Source organism: Asparagus officinalis, chromosome 1 (assembly GCF_001876935.1).
Source record: "Asparagus officinalis chromosome 1, Aspof.V1, whole genome shotgun sequence".
Lineage (NCBI taxonomy): Eukaryota > Viridiplantae > Streptophyta > Magnoliopsida > Asparagales > Asparagaceae > Asparagus > Asparagus officinalis.
The window spans coordinates 10,319,103-10,338,362 of NC_033794.1; the positions used below are offsets into that span (position 1 = coordinate 10,319,103).

The 19,260-nt window shown below is 37.7% G+C and overlaps 3 protein-coding genes across 7 annotated transcripts in view; 2 read left to right on the plus strand and 1 right to left on the minus strand.

Annotated features, from left to right (window-relative positions):
• On the minus strand, positions 228–13,285 carry LOC109849305. 5 transcript variants are annotated; one of them, XM_020419127.1, is made up of 5 exons: positions 13,064–13,260; positions 11,746–11,841; positions 10,978–11,037; positions 10,656–10,888; positions 228–425 (listed from the first exon to the last, which is right to left on the minus strand). In XM_020419127.1, the coding sequence occupies exons 1-4, from the start codon at positions 13,253–13,255 to the stop codon at positions 10,679–10,681; spliced, it is 558 nt and encodes a 185-aa protein (XP_020274716.1). In that variant the 5' UTR covers positions 13,256–13,260; the 3' UTR covers positions 228–425; positions 10,656–10,678. The 5 variants fall into 5 exon arrangements, with proteins under 5 accessions (XP_020274716.1, XP_020274708.1, XP_020274727.1 ...); XM_020419119.1 differs by having other exon boundaries at positions 10,634–10,888; XM_020419138.1 differs by lacking the exon at positions 228–425 and adding an exon at positions 5,598–6,068.
• LOC109849295 (GDSL esterase/lipase 7-like) lies at positions 2,621–6,609 on the plus strand. The gene is made up of 5 exons (XM_020419106.1): positions 2,621–2,932; positions 3,235–3,362; positions 3,440–3,688; positions 5,802–6,057; positions 6,148–6,609. Exons 1-5 carry the CDS (start codon positions 2,674–2,676, stop codon positions 6,366–6,368), a joined length of 1,113 nt encoding a protein of 370 aa, XP_020274695.1. The 5' UTR covers positions 2,621–2,673; the 3' UTR covers positions 6,369–6,609.
• Positions 13,528–19,260, plus strand: part of LOC109849285 (DNA topoisomerase 1-like) — a 20,025-nt gene continuing 14,292 nt past the window's right edge. Inside the window, 7 exon segments of the mRNA XM_020419097.1 lie at positions 13,528–14,017; positions 14,649–15,775; positions 15,931–16,525; positions 16,527–16,586; positions 17,106–17,192; positions 17,474–17,520; positions 18,866–18,975. Of these exon segments, the coding sequence (XP_020274686.1) occupies positions 13,934–14,017; positions 14,649–15,775; positions 15,931–16,525; positions 16,527–16,586; positions 17,106–17,192; positions 17,474–17,520; positions 18,866–18,975 (2,110 nt within the window). The 5' untranslated portion in view covers positions 13,528–13,933.

Below are 19,260 nucleotides of genomic sequence, written 5' to 3' on the forward strand. Positions count from 1 at the left end.
TTAAGGGGGTATCTTATTCTTTTCAAATCATGTGCTTGTCACATGCAATGTTATAGAAAACGCTAGACGCTAGACACATAGTCTAACGCATAGGCACCTAAGCGGACGCCTAGGCAGAGCCAAAACATGTTTCTTGTTTTATTTAACTGGAGGTGGGGAAGATTTTGCTGAAAGTCAGAATTGGCGGAGGAGGTGTTCGGAGTCGGAGGAGGAGGATGAATAACATGGAGGCGGTGCAAAAAGAAACTAATAATTCAATGCAAAGTTACACACCAAGAAGAACAGATTATGAATTATGATAACATTTTTTTACTCGTCACATCAAATTTACTTCCATCCTCCCTTGTGTCCGAAGATTCAAATTTACTTCCATCCTCCCTTGTTTCTGAAGATTCTGTTTTTGTGACCATTGTTGCAGACAGGATCTGTGAAGGGCAAAACACAATTACTCAGTACCAGTTCAACTCCCAACAACTAAAAGGATTGCTCAGAGAATCAGAGTGAGAGAAAAAGATAAAAATGTAAAAGGTCAAGAGATTTTTTTTAATATCCAGATAATTTCACGAAATAAACCCTATATTTATAATTGGGTTTGATAGTAATAGAAATCTTAGTTTTATACCAGCACTTATAAAGTTTTCAATTGGTTATATGCAAGAAATTTCCATGTAGCAATTTTATTAAATCTGAAAATGACAATATCATCTTGACAGGACTACTAAGTACTTAGGCCTATTCGTTTATTTCCTAAAAACCAAGAAATGGAAATGGAAAAGGTGGAAATCTCAAAATAACCCATTTCTTCCATTTCCATCCCTAAAACTCACCCACAACATCCAATAAAATATTATTTTAATCCAACAACTCATCCACATCATCTAATAAAATATTATTTTCATCTAACCACTCATCCACCACATCTAATAAAATATTATTTTCATCTAACAACTCATCCATCACATCTAATAAAATATTATTTTCATTCAAACATCACTCAACTCATCTCTTTTCATCATTTCAAATCACTCACATCATCGAATAAAATATTATAACAATTCACCTCATCTCATTAACATTTCATTTCTTAGTTTTCATTCCAAAAAGTTGTGAAAACACTTTTCTTAATCTTTCTTCACATCACCCAATAATACAATGACAACTCATCTCATCTCATTTTATTTCTTATTTTTAAGAATGAACCAAACAAAAGAAAACAACAAAACTACAGGAAATAGGTTTCTTATAATTCATTTCCTTATTTTTTTTTTTGAACCTGAGAAACAGGGTGAGGTACCCTGTTCATTTGAATTTATTAATAGAAGATAGAAGAATGTACATACTTCTTCTCTAGATGATGGTGAGATCAGTGAGAGAGGTGGGTAGGGAGCGGACCATAGTCGTCCCCTACCACACCACACCAACCGATACCATCTTCTAAAGAAGGCAAAAGGAAACCAAAAATAGACAACGTTTCATAAGGATCATAGAAAACACTACAATACTGATAAGAGACTGAAAATGCTAGGCACTGATAGCCCCTAACCAAAAGGGAACAAATAAAACACCCAAAGTCAACAAAGCATGTCTAGAATGCCACTCAGGATACAGATGCTAGCTGCTGCGGAGGCTCTCCCCTGCATTTCCTTATTTTTTTCGCCAACCGAACAACAGCAAAACTATTTTTCTTAAAAAATCACTCACATCATCCAATAATAATGTGACAACTCATCTCATCTCATCTCCATTTCTTTGATTTCCTTTTTTTTTAGCCAGCCAAACAATTCAAAAACCCATTTTTCTTAGAAATAGTTTTCTATTTCTTTGATTTCCCATTTTTTTAAGGCAAACGAACAGGCCTTTATCATATAACAGTTGAATAATATTGCCAAATGATATCTACAGGGTGCATTTGCATTTGATGAAGTATAAATGTGAAGTTAATGATGATGACCCACCACCCAAAAAAAAAAAAAAACCCAGAAAAAACACCATTATTGATGTGGAGAAACAGTTTACTCTAGCACGTTGGTGGTAGATCTTGAACTTTCTTCTATAGGGTTAAGTGTTAATAAACCCCTCTAGTATCACCCATTTGTGAGCAAGACCACCTTTAGTATTTGTTCAGGTGCAGATAGACATTCTCAGTGCACTTATTTCGTCTCTTGTGCAGGTAAAGGAAAATTAGCAACTAGGGGTCTGTGTACAAAATGATTAAGCTCAAATTCTAGATTTGGACTAGGATCCCTTCAACAGGGTCATGTAACTTTCCCAACATTTTATCCATCTTCACCTGTAGTTTTCAAAGATCTCTTTTAGCTGCAAGTTTGAAGTCAAATTTTTTTATCAAAAAATTGGAGCTTTGCATCTATAGTGGTAACTTTGTGTAGAGATTGGTCGGTATACTGTATATCAGAAGCTCTTATGTAGAGGAGCCCACCTTTCATTTAATATCCACAGACAGAAAAATTAAATGACCCTATACAAAGAATCTCCAGAGGTAAAAAAAAAAAAAAACAGAAACTAGCTCAACATGGATTGACAGTAGGAGTAATAAAAATAATTGTAACCTTCAACTACCTCTCATTATTTTTTGATGACAAGTAACTTTGAAACAATACAAATAGGAGCTTCCCTTGTAACTAACTCGCTTCCCTCCGAGAAAACTTCGAGATAATGGAGAAGAAAGGAAGTGGACTGGGAACTTGTTTCCCTTCCAAATTTCTCCTCTCACTTCTTGTGTTTTCAAGCTTTCTTTGCACACCAGAATGTGCAAAATCGCCGGCAATGTTCATATTCGGCGATTCCCTTATTGACAATGGCAACAACAATTTCCTACCGTCGCTTGCCAAGGCGAACTACGCACCCTACGGCATTGATTTTGGCCAGCCCAGCGGTCGTTTCTGCAACGGGCTCACTGTTGCAGATTTCGGCTGTAAGTTGATTCTCTAAACTATTCTACGAGCGCTTACACATTCTAAAGGATAGAAGTTTTTTTTTTTCGCTATCAAGTTAGAGGACGATTTAATCTTCTTTTAGTTAACCTGACCTAGAATAAAAGATAGTTTACTGTCACGTGAATCTCACATGATATCTCAACCAAACAAGAGAAATTACACCGTCAAACGGTATAAACACGAATAAAATAGTTTAGGCGATAATGAGAGAAGGGTTGTGTCTACAGTTAACCCTACATAAAAATGTGGTAGCATAACCTTGTGTTGACATGCATTGTAGCTAAGCACCTAGGGTTACCCTACCCACCTCCATACTTGAGTCTAGCTTCAAGAACTTCCAAGATCTTGGATGGTGTGAACTACGCTTCAGCTGCCGCGGGCATTCTTGAAGACACTGGCATAAACTATGTAAGTCTTGCTTCCTTTTCGTCGCGTCGCGCCTCACTTCCTGAAAGCGGTTTTGCTGACGCTTGTAAGTGTGACAGGGAGCCAGGGTTACATTCACGGGGCAGCTAAATTTATTTGAGAAGACGGTGAGGAAGGATCTACCAAATTTGATACCAAACGCGGCAGCACTCGCTCGATTCCTGGAAAGCTCATTGTTCATAGTTAATATAGGGAGCAATGACTACATTAACAACTACCTACTTCCTAAACTTTATGCTACTAGCCGGATTTACTCAGGCGATGCCTTCGCCGATCTTCTCATCACCAACTTGTCTCAGCAACTCATGGTACTTTCTGATTTCTTCTATTTTGTATAGACGTTGCTAAAGTTTCGTTCTAGTTCGAATAAGTTTTCACTTCATGACACTCAACATGCTTATAGATGATCACTACGGAAAGGGGAATATGAAACTTGAGTAGAAAGGGTTCAGTCACGTAGGTTAATACTCGGGCATGCAAATACTCCATCACCATCTTACACTTTGGATAACTTATCGATATCCAAGCACGTAATATTTCAGATGAACTAAGTACTGGATGCCCATCTATTGACATACAGATCGACAACCTCGTTCAAATTGGATTTGAATCAGCTTAAGAGCAAACAGGTCAAGTAGAAAATCCTAGAAACGTTAGAAGTATGAAAAGGGCAATACAACAATACTTAAGATGATACATTGCCGATTGCAGGATCCAATTGTTGCTAGACTATTAATATCTTGACTCCTGGTGGATGAACGGCGCCAAAAAGTCACCAATATACAGAACACAATACTTACTACCAAGAGTTTTCAGTTCGCATTGTTTATCAGCAGGGACAAAAAAATCCCAGATAAACAAGCAAAACCATTGGAAATAACTAAATTTGAACCCAAATGTTACATTAAAATTTCACCAAAGATTAAGGATACCAAAGTATCAAGAGCAAGTGTTTGATGACAATTGAAGTGTTTTTCTCTTGCTGTTTTGTTCTCACACATTTCTGTATATATTATATTTTTAACTTTATCTTTTTTGCTGTTTATAGAAATTTTAATTTCTACTATGTATATGTATATGTATGGCTGGCTTTGGTTCTTCCTTAAATCTGTGTCAACGATGAATGACGGTAAGGTTATACATCACTTCTAGTAGAAATTCTATTTTCTATATTCCAACATATAGACACAGTTCGTGTCCTTGTTTTGTACTGATCTATCTTTTGATAATTCTGATTGTTAATGAACGGGGTTTAACCCTTGTTTTTACTTTAAAAAAAAGGATACCAAACTATCACTGTTGTCTTAAAGCACATGTTTCCGATGTTTACATCGGTCTAAGATTCTAAAGACTCTTGTTTCCACAAAGTATTCAGAATAATGACATTAGTTCTCATAGATAGGAGCTGGTCGTAGAACATTTATCTTAATGTAGCCTAAAACCCATTAAAGCACATTTATGACAAGAAATGAGTAGGGTTTAGTAGATGTCGAACAAGAGAGGCGCTACGGTTACACCCTAAACCACAACCCTAACCACACTCCTCTCTTGCTACAGTGCACTAGGCCCCACATGAGAATTTTTAAAAAATTCTCATGTGGACCCCAGTGCACTGTAGCGAGAGAGGAGTGTGGTTGGAAGTGTGGTTTAAGGGTGTGTCTCTAGCATTTTCCGTCGAACAAAGATCATGTGTCACAAAATAGGCAGCAACCTGCACATAATTTGTTATCCAAGACACACTGAACCTGAAATAACTCGCCACAGTTTGTCCACCAACTGCTGTCAGAATGCCTGCTGGAAATAGTAATTGCAATCTGACCACAGCGTAATTCCTCTTCCAACTGTATTTTCTACCAAACTTTTTAATTATCCAGCAGAAACCAGATCATTCCTAAGGTCTCTCCTGCAGTCCTGTGTCATCAAAATAAATTACTGCCAATGGGATCATAAAGCGCTATCCAAACTTTTCTCAGGGGAAAAAAGGGTAAGGGACATTTGTTCCCTAAAACTCTCTAAGATCAGTGATTTATTCTAATCTCCACTGTAGGAACACTAGACAATAGGCAAAAAAATAGTAGAAATAGCTGATAGAGTTGACCAAAAAAAACTCGACATTGAGAAGGAACCTTGGCAAAAATCAACCCAAATTTATGAAAAGTTGAAACATGCTTCAGTCCTGCAAGTTGATGCTAAATTCTTGGTCAGTAAGATCAAAACCTTCAGGCTAGTTGACATATAGGATGGACAACCTTACTATCAAGCTAGGTTCTCCTATAGCCATTCAGTTTCCTTGCCTTTAAGCCAAACACATAAACACAACCAGAATTCCCATTGCTCCTATACAATCTAATGCTGTCCAGAATTCCCATTGCTCCTATAAAATCTAATGCTGTTGTATCTAAAATCTGTTTCCTCATGCAGAGATTATACAGCATTGGAGCTCGAAAAATAGTGGTAGTAGGACTTGGTCCACTTGGATGCATACCAAGCCAGCTCAACCAGCACAACAGCACAGATGGGCGCTGCATCGAGCGAGTCAATAAGGTGGTCTCAGCATTCAACCAGCGACTCCTTCCACTCACAGTCAAACTTAACAACAGCCTACCAGGATCCTTCTTTGTCTACCAGAATATCTACGTCTCATTCTATGACTTGATCCAAAATTCTTCTAAATATGGTCAGTATCATCTGCCAAAAAGAAATGGAAGTTAAATAGTCTTAAAAATAATGATATGGAGTTTAATGATTTTCTTGTTCATGCGTTCAGGGTTTAGTGTTAATAACCAAGCTTGTTGTGGGAATGGTATGTATGGGGGAGAAGTAAGCTGTCTGCCACTTCAAAGGCCATGCAACACCAGAGACCAGTTTGTCTTCTGGGATTCCTTCCATCCGACACAAGCAGCTAATGCTATCATGGCTGCCAGAAGCTATGGTCCTGAGGCCGGCGACTGCTATCCCATAAGTATATACGAGTTGGCACAAATATAGGGAATAGGGTTCTACAAGAAATTATAGGCAGAGGAGTGTAATTTCTCATTTCATTGGTACTCTTGTATAATTTTGTAGACCAAATAATATCAAATAATTTGGAGATGAAAACTTATGGGGCAAGAGAAAGAAGATTGTCTGCTTCTTCAGAAATTGATTGTACTGGTCCATGAAGAGGGTAGAGTGTTCAAGTATGTCTCTGATAAATTTAAAGTAGAATAAAACTCCAGAACATAAAATATTGACTAGTGTATGAAATGCAAAGTAATGGATGATGATTTAATTCGTACAAAGGGGACAGCGCTGGGTTTAAGTGTAGTCACATAAATGAGCAATTAGGTGTGGAATTAAATACTAGAATTAAGGTTTAAATGTTGGATGTCGGATACATGTCGGATGGTTAAAATTCATGTCAGATAGCAGTAATTAGGGATATATTAGGAGACATGAGAAAAATATTGGATTGCCATATCGGATGGTGTGCATACGTGTAATATAATATCATAACTTAAATCTAAACATACTTAATAAATTATATCGCCTAAACATAAATATTTAAATAGGAAGAGAGTTAAAATTTGACAACCCATTAACATATATGTCATATAATGATCATTAGCAAATTAATTACCATCTTTCGGCTGACATTGCACATTTATCACATTATCAAACTTAATTATATCTAGCGTATATCTTTATTTTCTTTTACAATTCCCACTATTTCAAGAGATCTAGTCAATTTGTGCTAGCCATGGGATATTTGCATGTCCGCAAGTGTGATTCACATCATTATTCTTGGTACTTCTATTAGACTAGTTAAGTTTGCATGTTGTATTATCTCTGTTGTTTCAATCTAACTTGAATATGCTTCAAATTTATCCGCTTAATGGCAATTGTAGTAGCCTAAGTAATTAGTGATGTGTTTCCGATTTGACAAGTGATTCTCGATGTTTTTAAACCCTCAAAAAGTCCACTATGGAGTATTCCGTCTGCACCTTTATTGGCCCTTCTGTATTTGACTCTTCAGTATTTGGTCATTCTGAAAAATCTGTTCTGGCCTTTCTGTATTTGGCCAACAACCTATAGTAGCATTAGGTGCATTTGATTCCCGTGAATTATCTGTTATGTGATGCGTTTTACGTATTCCCATGCTACTAGGCTATAATTTATAGTCTTAGTGTGACCTATGAGGTGATTTTCACATTCACGAATGAATCATCGAGATTTAAGATTGTGACAATTGACTGTGAAATAGAAAAAACCACAAACCTTTGGTTTTGCACAAATTTAATAGTCCATTTCTTTCTTAGTAATTACCTTCTTTTAAAAAAGAGGTCTGATTTTGGAATATATTACAGTATATTTAGTTTGTAAATAAGAAAGAAACATAAAACTGTTGCATTTCTTCCATAAAAATAACAATAGTATATTGTTTGGACCGTACCTTGCTATTTTTAAAATTGTGGTGCAAACCTTATAATTCATTATTTCTGGGAATTATTATTATTGTTATTATTTTGTTAGTAACTTAGGAACACTAATGGGAAATGTTCTCACCGAGCCCTAGCTTACCCCGTTGTTTTCTTTTATTTTTCAGATCTCGTCTAGCTATATTATAAGCTGGACTTTTGGTTGTGGCACATCGCTGAGAAGCGTTACATGAGAAAACCTCCTCTTTGGTGGTTTCATACAATCAACAATATGCTTTATTTTGTAAAATGCTTGTAACGGTGAGCTTGTGGGTTGTAAGTACTGATTATATATGTAGTGGCTCTGAACTTCTATCATCAGAAAGTTTACTTATGTTTTGAGATAAGCTCTGTGATATGAAGTGTCAGGTTTGACTCATGTTCGGAACTTGTCTCGTGCATGGATCGCTGCTGTCACGTAAATCATATTTAAAATTTTTTGTTGCAAATTCAGGGCGTGACAGCAATAACTTTGTATTCCACATGTATTCACATCTCACGTTTGATGCACTTATTGATTGCAACCAAAGAGACAAAGAGGCTGAGAGAACAAGAGAGACGAAGATGCTAAGAGAGGGACTGAGAGAGATGGGAGGGTGAGGCGTATCTTTCAAAGAAAAAGGACAGTTGAAGGCTTGAAGCTTTAGGTTCCACCCCCTACTTTCAAACACTCACTAGTTTTCCTCTGTGTGATGAGAGAGAGAGAGAGAGAGAGAGAGAGAGAGAAAGCTCAAACCATAATTTTCCTCAGTGAGAGAGAGAGAGAGAGAGAGAGAGAGAGAGAGGCTTTGATTTGATGATGTGTCTTTGATTTTGCAATGAAGAGAAAGAAGTCGAAACAGCAACTGCTGCATTTTTTGATTTGGGCAAAAAGAAAGTCCTACCAAAAGATATAGTTCAAGCTTAAGTTGGGTTTGGGGCGGATCGGGTTCAAATGCAAGTTAAACTGTTAAGAAAAAAAGGATTTTTGAGCAAATCCGCGGACTTTTAACCGTTGATATTTCACCTGCTATATCCGATTTTTGCCTAAATGTCGCCGACATGGACCCAATGCGACTTAAAAATCAACATATCATGTTGGTTTGATGCCAAACCCGATATGTCAGCCGACCGCCATGTCTAACATGACGGCTAACATTTAAGACACTAACCGTAATTAGTCACACATTGAATAGAATAAGATGGGTTAATGTTGTAATAAATTGGACCCAATACTGGCCTCTACCTTAGTACCTTTTAAGGAATGCTAAGAGTACTCATGCAACTAACTCTCCATCTACTATTCACATGATAAGCCCACTAGTCCTATTAGGCGCAGAAAATTTTCTTTTTTCAATGTCAATTGAGATTTGTGAGCCGCTACTTTGGTTTCTTCTTCCTAATTTACCCTACCATCAGATCATATATGAATTCAAAGTAAATGGATTGCATCTCGTAAAACTTGTACATTATAGAATGTAGATTATATCATTCAATTTGCTATTAAAACTGGATTGAATTATTTAACTTCAAATAGAACATTATCAGTGAAAGGATAAGTGTCAACCTTGTATGAGTACATATTTTGCTATATATTCCCATTACAAGAGAATATACATGGTCTGTATCTTGATGTACATTCCCATTTTCAGATGACATTAATAGCACTATGGTAAGAAAATAAAGCAGAGTAATTTCTGCATTGAAGAATAGAAACTTCCTGATTAAATGGAGAACAGCAGACGAATTACTGCACAAGTGCTGTGAAGCAATTACTAGTATTCCTCTATTCTTAAATTGCAAATCTCTTAGCCCATCCATCTCACAGCTTCTTCTCTTGACCTATCTCACCTGGCCAAATATGTCCTCATTCTAGCAAGTGAAGTTGACCGAAGGTGGATCTGCAATCTGGATTTGATCACATTAAACAGCATGCCTAGGTTTCCTAGTGGAGCTCTATTATGTTATGCACATATGATTACAATTGAGCTTAAGAATAGGATGATGCTTTACAGTGACAGGATCATTAAGAACCCAAAAGGTATCATTCTCAGTTTCTGCATCTATGGATGATTTATTCCAAAAGGAATAAGGGTAGAGGGAATAGATGCTACCAAGATCAAAGAGGTGTTAAATACGTGCTAAGGCCAGCAGAGGATAGCTTATTTAGCAGGTACAAAGATTTATGTAGAAACTGTCACTTCAACTAAATTTCTATAGCTTATGACAGGGACTGCAGGAACCATACAGACATATGATGGAAAAGATCCTCATCCCACTTAATTGAAGCTAGACAGTTTTACTTGGATAAGAAAAATCTTCAAGAGATGGAATGTATTAGACAGATGGAATACTGAATCTGTCGCAGTGAGGACCTTTTTTCGTCAATTATGACAGAAAATGATATGATGAAGTACAAGTCTGATATTTGGATATCCCAAATGAATAGGAAATCAGGATCATTGCATTTTCTGAGAAAGGTTTCTGCAAGGTTAGTATTGTACTTTGTGCGTATGTTATTACGAGCTTCATTTGTGCAGAGCTTTCTTTGTACATGAAAGTTTTGGATCTATTGTCTCCATAGAGGGAAAGTGCAAAGAAAAAACCAGTTGCTTTATTTCATGACCACAAAGTTTAACAGATTAATAACTCAGCTGCGCTAATTACTCCCTAGTCTCTACTAATATTACATATTACTAATGCACTATAACAAACAAAAGTTAAAAGGTGTACAAACAAACAAAACGGTACTACGAAAAATGATCAGCCAATAAAATGCATGCCCCCAAAGCAGAAGCTTAAATTGCCTGTAAATACCTTAGGATATAGCTATCAGTACCTCAACATCCTGATCATGGTAAATTATTTTCCTTCAACCGGCTCCGTAGCAACATCATCAACATCGTCGTCGTCATAATACATGCCATACTCATAATCATTCTCTACATCTGCCATTGATCTTCCGAAAACGAAAGGCTTTCTACCCATGGTAGTGAAAGGCATGAGACCAAAGGCGCGTGCTGTCTTAATCTCCCTTGCCACCTTCCTCTGCGCTTTGGCACTTATCTTAGTCTGCACAGAAGTAAGGGGGAAACATGTTTACACTCGGACCAAATGTTCAAACAATATTAAGGCAGACTAAAGCACATTTACATGTTCACCTGGCTTCGTTTGATGATGATTCCTGCTTCTGTGAGAAAGTTTGAAAGGTAACGCACATTCTGCATGGAGTGATATACACGTTAAAGAGTACTACGTTTAGGGAAAACAAACAACTAATGCATTTCGAGGGGGAAGTTTGGTATAAGGTAAGTTATAAATATTCTGGGACATGTAATTAATGCTTTTAGCATAGGTACATGACCACTCATCAGCCACTACTTTGGAGTTAGCTTAAAAATATTGTTGTGACACTACTTTACCAAAACTAATATTACACTGGCCCCCCTGATATAAGTTGATAGTCATATATGACTAATTTAGATGAATTTTTTACTCACAGACATCCTTAACATAATTATGGATGTTCTATTGAATAGCAGCTTTCAAGAAAAAAACTACATGGCCTAAAAATTATTCACCAGGGCTCATTGGATTCTGCAAGTTAATTAGATACTTGAATATCCTCTAAGCCTTCATTAGCCACTTAATATGCTAATATGCTTTAAAAGTGACCTACATCTTTATTTAACGTGTCTGCAACTTATGCTCTACAACCGTGAATTTCATGCATAAAAGAGGAACTTTTGCATGCATTGCCCTGATGAACATCCCAAAAAGACGTGGCAACAACTTTCTCGATTTAGATATTGATAACCAGCTATTCACGATATAGTGCGACTTATAGTACAGTACAAAAGCATAATGGGTATCTATTCTTGAACCATGCACTTACAAAAGTAGCTCTTGTTTCTCAAGTAAGGACTCACCCTGAAATCGGCTTTCATCAGAGCCTCTTTCGTAGTTGTTTCAAATTCATTTCTTTTGAAACTCTTTGGAACCGCAGGTTTCGTAAGGTCGAGATCCTGTAAGAGGCCATAGTATTTGGAGGAGTTAAAAGTATTCAATATATGCAGAGGGAAATCAATATAACTACTAATATGCAAGTAAAAACTTTTGCACTAAGGGCCTGTTTGGATTTGTAGGGGTGAAGGAAAGTTAAGGGAAACTGAGTGAAGTGAAGTGAAGGGAAGGGAGTTCCCTTCCCCTTGGTTACACCCCAATTTGGGGGTAACAATTTTTATACTATTAGGGTTCCCCTTGGTTACACCCCAATTTGGGGGTAACAATTTTTATACTATTAGGAGGTGAACCAAGGGGAACTAGGGTGAATTAACTTCACCGGGTAACAATTTTTATACTATTAGGAGGTGAACCAAGGGGAACTAGGGTGAATTAACTTCACCTCTAAGGGCCTGTTTGGATTTATAGGGGGTGAAGGGAAGTTAAGGGAAACTGAGTGAAGGGAAGGGAAGGGAATGGAATTCCCTTCCCCTTGGTTACACCCCAATTTGGGGGTAACAATTTTTATACTATTAGGGGGTGAACCAATGGGAACTAGGGTGAATTAACTTCACCTCCTAAGGGCCTGTTTGGATTCGTAGGGGGTGAAGGGAAGTTAAAGGAAACTGAGTGAAGGGAAGGGAATTCACTTCCCCTTGGTTACACCTCAATTTGGAGGTAACAATTTTTATACTATTAGGGGGTGAACCAAGGTGAATGGAGGTGAATTAACTTCACCTACTAAGTGTTCCTAAACAAGGTGAATGGAGGTGAATGGTTCCCCTAACTTTCCTTCACCCTCATTCCCCTCAATCCAAACAAGCCCTAAGTGTTCCCAAACAAGATGAATTAACATTTTAGTACAATTTTCTAGCTTGTTTGGATTGAGGGGAATGAGGGTGAAGGGAAGTTAGGGGAACCATTCACCTCCATTCACCTTGTTTGGGAACACTTAGGAGGTGAAGTTAATTCACCCTAGTTCTCCTTGATTCACCCCCTAATAGTATAAAAATTGTTACCCCCCAAATTGGGGTGTAATCAAGGAGAAGAGAACTCTCTTTCCTTCACTTCACTTCACTTCACTTCACTTCACTCAGTTTCCCTTAACTTCCCTTCACCCCCTACAAATCCAAACAGGCCCTAAGTGTTCCCAAACAAGGTGAATGGAGGTGAATGGTTCCCCTAACTTCCCTTCACCCTCATTCCCCTCAATCCAAACAAGCCCTAAAAAAAACTGATACAGACCCTAGGCGTGTAAGTGGTTGGCGGGATAAAAGTGACATCAGGCCTGAACGCATAATCATCATCCTCGATCTCATCGCTGACTTGAAACGTCGTCGCAGCTCTCTTCAGCTTATCATCCATCCCATCATCCAGCGTATCGAAAACCCTCCATTCATCCCCCGCCGCGCCGTCGCGCCTCCACCTTCCGCCCATCTCCCTCTCGACAGAACGCCGCACCTCCCGATCTCTTCTCGATCCGATCCAGCTTCCGAAAGAACGAATCGGGATCGACTATCGCCCCGCCGCCGCCTCCTGGGGTCCGCATCCGAAGAGTCGCCTTCTCGAAATCGTCGAGGACTCGAAGGCGTTGCTGTCGTTGCCCTTCTTGTCGCCGAAAATGTCATCTGCGATAAAAAAGGGGATATTTTTTTAGAAGGAATTGAGAAAAAGAGGGGAGGTTTAGGGTCAGGGTTAGAGTTTGGGACCTGAGTGGAAACGGCGGATGAAGGGAGTTCGGAGTAGAGATCGCTGGAGGTGGAGAGATTTCGCGGTCGTTCTCATCGTCGCCATTTTCGCTTGAGAGAAAGAGAGAGAGAGAGAGAGCGGCAAGGGTTTTAGGGATGCAAGCGGGTCGAATCGAACCCGCTTGGAAACCGGATTAATCGGGTGTGGTTATAACAGTCATACGGGTCGGGTAAGTGATGAGCAGACCGAACCCGATTACAGCCCCTATCCTCTACGCTCCTCCAAAAACCCTTGATAAATCTCCCTCCCTCTCTCTTCTCTATTGAGCAGCGGTCGTCTGCAAACACCAAATCCCCCTGTTTAATTTCATTAATACCAATACGATGAATGCTATAATTATAATTTAACATCACAGGAGCTTCTTTAATGGCGCTCCAACTCCGCAAGCTCTCGACCTTCAGTTGCCTTACGAGGAATTTCTCCGATTCCTCGTCTATTTCTGCGACCATGGTAATTTTTCAATGTCCTGAGCTTTGGATGAGAGACGAAAGTTTCAATCTTTTCATGGATTCAGATAGAAAATGATCCTATATTGCTCGGGTTGTGTGACTTTGATTTCTTATTGAGACATTGAATTGATTTCTTTAGTTTTGCGAGTTGATTGGTAAAGTGAGTTGACTTAGAATTTTGCCATTCTTGATATTTTTAATTTTTTTCCTTTATATTATTGAGTCAATGTTTTGTTTCCTCTTCATGGTTCCTTGGAGTAGGCTTCAGTGAAGTGCTAACATAACTATAAAAAACTGAGCTTTATACTTTTCGTTAATTTGTTTGTAGAAGAAATTGTTCAAGCAGGTTTTGTTTGCTCTAAAGAAGTCAACTTTTTTCCAAAACAAAAGCCTTCAATTTATTTTCGCTAAGTGAAATGTACTGTGTAAGATTGGATTCTAAATTCAGCCAATTAATTTGCTCTCTTCCCATACTTCACTTTGTTGAGTTTCCTTACATATTACTGAATGCGAATAAAAATAAAAAAAAACTCAAATTAGACTGGCATGGGGCATCTATTTTCTAGAACTTTGTTTACATTACTTTTATTCCTCTATTGACAGTATGTTTTGTTCTGGGTTTCTTGTGGCAGCTTAAATACAGGACAATGCAGAAATTTTCATGTAGCCCATACTCACCATTTTCCCGAGGGGCAAGGTTTAGGAAGACAACACATCCTAATTTCACAGATATATCAGTAAACCTAACAGATTCTTATATTTCTCATATCCCTGTTAGCATTTGTTCACACTTGCCAATTTGGAGACTTTGCTCTCCAAGAAACACTTTTGAATTTGGAAACTGTATTAGATTGAATTCGGTGGCTCATGAACTTATGAGAACAAGATCATTTTCCTCAAAGAGAAAAAAGAAGGTCCCATGTAGAATAAAATCAAAAGGAGCTGGTGATGATGCAGTATCAGAAGGTAAAAGGACTGGAGATGGGCTAAAGAAAAGGGACAAATCAACTGTATGTAACAGTGTTAATGGGCAAATAAGTGCTGCAGTTTCAACCCCAAAACCATCCATAAGAAAAAGCAATGCCAAGCCTAGTAAGTTGATAACTAGCAGTACACTTAGTGATGCGAAGAGCAAAGAGAAAGCTGCAGAAGATGGTTTAGCTAAAAGACAATCAGCCAAAAGCAATGCTAAGGTCAAAAATGTTAAAGCTCCTGCAAAAAGGAATCCGAAGCCTAAGAAGAATCAGGATGAAGAAAAGGTTGTACAAGAGAGCATAGATAATGAAGGGTCAGCTAAGAACATTGACAAAGCCCAAAGTGCTAAGCCTTCTGTAAAACGTAATCAAAAGCCCAGGAATAACAAACAGGATAAGGTGCTTTCTAGTTCCTCTTCAACAGAAGTGGAGGTTAAGAGTTCAAAGAAAACATCAGAAGACAAGGCAACGAATTCTACTAATTCATCTCATATAACCACAAGCAATGTTCTACATACTTTCACTGGAGACTCTAAAGTTAAGAAAATTGGACCCCTTTATCCACCCTCTGGTAAATCAGTAGTTGTTGTAGAGTCAGTCACCAAAGCTAGAGTTATTCAGAACTATCTAGGAGATATGTATGAAGTGCTTCCTAGTTATGGTCATGTGAGGGATTTGGCTGGGAGATCAGGATCTGTTCGGCCTGATGATGACTTCAGCATGGTGTGGGAAGTGCCTGCGAGTGCCTGGACTCATCTCAAAAGCATTAAGGTTGCACTAAATGGGTGAGTTTCCTTTTATTTAGCTTATTCACATTATATAAGATTATGAATATTCTTTCTTGATGTCTCTATTAGGGTTTTGTATTATCCATCTACGGTTATTTGTCTGTGAACTTTTTGTACATCTCATCATCTTTTTGCATGTTCTTATGTTTCAGAGCAAAAAAATTAATTCTAGCCTCAGATCCTGATCGTGAAGGTGAAGCAATTGCCTGGCATATTACAGAGATGTTGCAGCAGCAAGATGCCTTGAGCGAGAACACTATTGTAGCAAGGGTAGTGTTTCATGAAATAACCGAGTCTTCAATCAAAAGTGCTTTGCAGGCTCCCAGGGATATTGACCGTAACTTGGTCAATGCTTATCTTGCACGGCGTGCCTTGGATTATTTGATTGGATTTAATATATCACCTCTACTGTGGAGGAAATTACCTGGTTGTCAGTCTGCTGGACGAGTACAATCTGCAGCTTTAGCTCTCATATGTGATAGGGAAATGGAGATAGAAAAGTTCAACAAGAAAGAGTATTGGACCATTGGAGTAGACTTTCATAATACTTGTTTGGATTCATCAGGGAGAAGAAGTTCTATTTCTTCACATATGACACATTTCAACTCCCAAAAATTGGATCAGCTTTCTATAAGTTCTTCTGCTGAGGCACGAGACATTGAAAAGCGAATTAATTGTTCAAAATTTGAAGTGCTAGCCACCAAAACAAGCAAAATTGTGAAAAATGCCCCCTGCCTATATAGAGCATGCAACACTTGCAGCAGGATTGCTGCATAAATTGCATTTTACAGCTTCCTATACAATGAAGGTCAGCTTCTTCTTCAAATATTTAAGTACGCGGTCCTGTTTTATCTGTTCCTAAACTGATAACTGATAAGACTGCAAATTCACTTAGATAGTGGAGAGTCCACTCTGGTATAGTTTTTTTTAGTTCTTTCTGATATAGTTATTGTTTACTTATTTTCATGGAATGCAACTTTTTGTGCATTCAAAAGCAAGCTTAGAGCATTTTTCATGGATTAAATCATTTTTCTCCTAGTCTTTTTACTTTTTATGCAGGCAAAGCCTGTTTGGTGTTTACATGCTGTCTAACAGTCGTGGAGACAAATCAACTTGCTTTTATGCGCTTGTTCTTGCATTTTTTTACTGCAATCTTTTTAACTTTTTTTCCATGTTAACCTAACCTTGGCAAATTAGTAGGTCAACATCTTTCTCATATATTACCTTGACAAATTAGTAGGTCAACATATTTCTCATATATTTGTATTCTAAGTGATGACAGTTTTTGTGCTTTTAGTTATCACTAACTAGTACATATATTCAACAGCTCGCTCAGAAGCTGTATGAGGGGATTAAACTTTCAGACGGGGAGGCAACCGGGTTGATAACATATATGAGAACTGATGGTCTGCATGTAGGTACCAGTTCTGTCAGATGACTTCTATTTTGGTACAAGCTCAATTATGAATTGGAGCCTTATGCCTTACATATGAATTGGAGCCTTATCCCTTACATATTTTGTACTTTCTAATTTTACTACTGATATCATTGGGGTATTATATAGTTAGTGTTTGTCTATGAGTTGAAAACTGCTGCTTTTGTGCGAGGACATTACTTCCTTTGTCAATGCATGTTTTTCTATATTCTGGAAAACTTAATTCTGCCCTTATTACAACTCACTTCTTGATTGATTAGGTTTCTCAAGACGCTGCAGAGGATATCAATTCCTTTGTCAAAGAAAGGTGGGTAGTTTGTCATGTTTACACATTAACTGGTGGGCGCGCACGCATGCGTTTTCTGTCTTTGAATTTTTGTATATTTTGTTGACTATATGTAAGCTAGTTTTGATGTGAGTGCATACCGTTTTCTGTCTTTGAATTTTTGTATATTTTGTTGACTATATGTAAGCTAGTTTTGATGTGAGTGCATACATATGTGTACGTGTGAGTGTCATGCTATTTTGTTGACTATATGTAAGCTAGTTTTGATGTGAGTGCATACATATGTGTACGTGTGAGTGTCATGCTATTTCCAGCTTTTTCATTTTATGTATTTTGTTGACTATGTGGAAGCCATTTTTAGTGAGATAGGTCTGATCTTCTGATTGCCAGAGTCTGTGTGTGCATGTGTGCGTCTCATGCCATTTCCATCTTCGAATTCCGATATATTTTGTTGACTATAGAGAACCTAGCCACATTTTTAAAATTCCTATTGAGCCTTCATGAGCTCACAAAGTCACAGGACCTGATACGGCATTCATTCCAACTGAGCTCCCCCCAACATCTTGCATTTAATTGGCATACACATGGATATGCTGGAATAGAGGATTTGAAGTATTTGGTACAGATTCCAGACCACTAAGGTCTATATGGTTGTTCGGAAAACTCAGGTGTTTGTTTGGTCTATATCAATTTAAGAATCATGAAGCTGCAAATCCAATTCATGATGTTTTCTTACTTGTATTTGAGATGCTTAATTTTGTTGAAATTTCAATTTTTGCTGTTAGTTGGATGTGTTTGGGGTCTGATATGTTTCCAATCTTATAAATTTTTGCAAACACCTTGAGAATTCCTGCACTTGGATTTCATACATGGTCTCGTTCATTCTTTTTAATAGAAAATCTGTGAAATACAACCAAATTCTTAAATTCAACATACCAAGTGCCTCCTTCATCCACAAACATGCTTCAAATGCAGGACGACAATCTAGTATTGTCATTGTCAGCAGTTTGAATTTGAATGTTGAAAGCCTTCGTATTTCCCTAACTAATTGCAAGTGCAAAATGGCAGTACTTAGTAAGAGACTCTCACGTTGCACAAAGAGGAAGGGAGAAGGAGGGCGGATGAAGAAAAACTGTTCTTCCTGCTTTATCTAACCTTGATTCTAATATAAACTTTAAAATAAGCGATCCTATTTTCGTCATAATTGTTGACGTTTTTCTTTTTTTTCCTTTTTCCTTTTTCCTTTTTTCTTTTTTGTAAATTATACACTGACATTCATTGTATCCCCCTCCTTCTCTATTTTGAGGATTTTTCTTTTCTTAATCTATTGTCTTTCTAAGCAAAAGTATTGTTTTTTTCTTCATAGGTATGGTGACAAATTTGCATCGAAGAGTGTACGAAGATACTTCAAGAAGGTGAAGAATGCCCAAGAAGCTCATGAAGCTATTAGGCCCACCAATATAAGGAGGCTACCAGGTAATAAGCTTTTGAACAGGCACTTTAGTTTGGTATATACTTTTACTTTTTCAGCATTCCAATTCTTTTCTATTTGAGTTTTGGATATTTCGTGTACAGCATCAACACATGGGACTTTTTTTTTTGAGTTCTGGTTTCATGCTATTTTGGTGTTAAACTTCTGGTCAATACTTTTACCTCTGGTAGAATTAGCTGTATAATTTGTTTTATTCGTCTATAGCAATAAAGTATCATTTGATTAATTGCAAGTTTATTTCAAGTTGCTAGCTAGTTGTATATTTTAGT

What these genes read in the sequence shown, in the direction of transcription:
- LOC109849295 (XM_020419106.1), top strand. Translation starts at nt 2,674, where the DNA reads ATGGAGAAGAAAGGAAGTGGACTGGGAACTTGTTTCCCTTCCAAATTT. An exon ending in ACTTGTCTCAGCAACTCATG is followed by an intron (nt 3,689 to 5,801) that starts GTACTTTCTGAT and finishes TTCCTCATGCAG; the next exon opens with AGATTATACAGCATTGGAGC. An exon ending in CCAAAATTCTTCTAAATATG is followed by an intron (nt 6,058 to 6,147) that starts GTCAGTATCATC and finishes TCATGCGTTCAG; the next exon opens with GGTTTAGTGTTAATAACCAA.
- LOC109849305 (XM_020419127.1), bottom strand. Translation starts at nt 13,255, where the DNA reads ATGGGCGGAAGGTGGAGGCGCGACGGCGCGGCGGGGGATGAATGGAGG. An exon ending in TGATGAAAGCCGATTTCAGG is followed by an intron (nt 11,038 to 11,745) that starts GTGAGTCCTTAC and finishes CACTCCATGCAG; the next exon opens with AATGTGCGTTACCTTTCAAA. An exon ending in TCATCATCAAACGAAGCCAG is followed by an intron (nt 10,889 to 10,977) that starts GTGAACATGTAA and finishes ACTTCTGTGCAG; the next exon opens with ACTAAGATAAGTGCCAAAGC.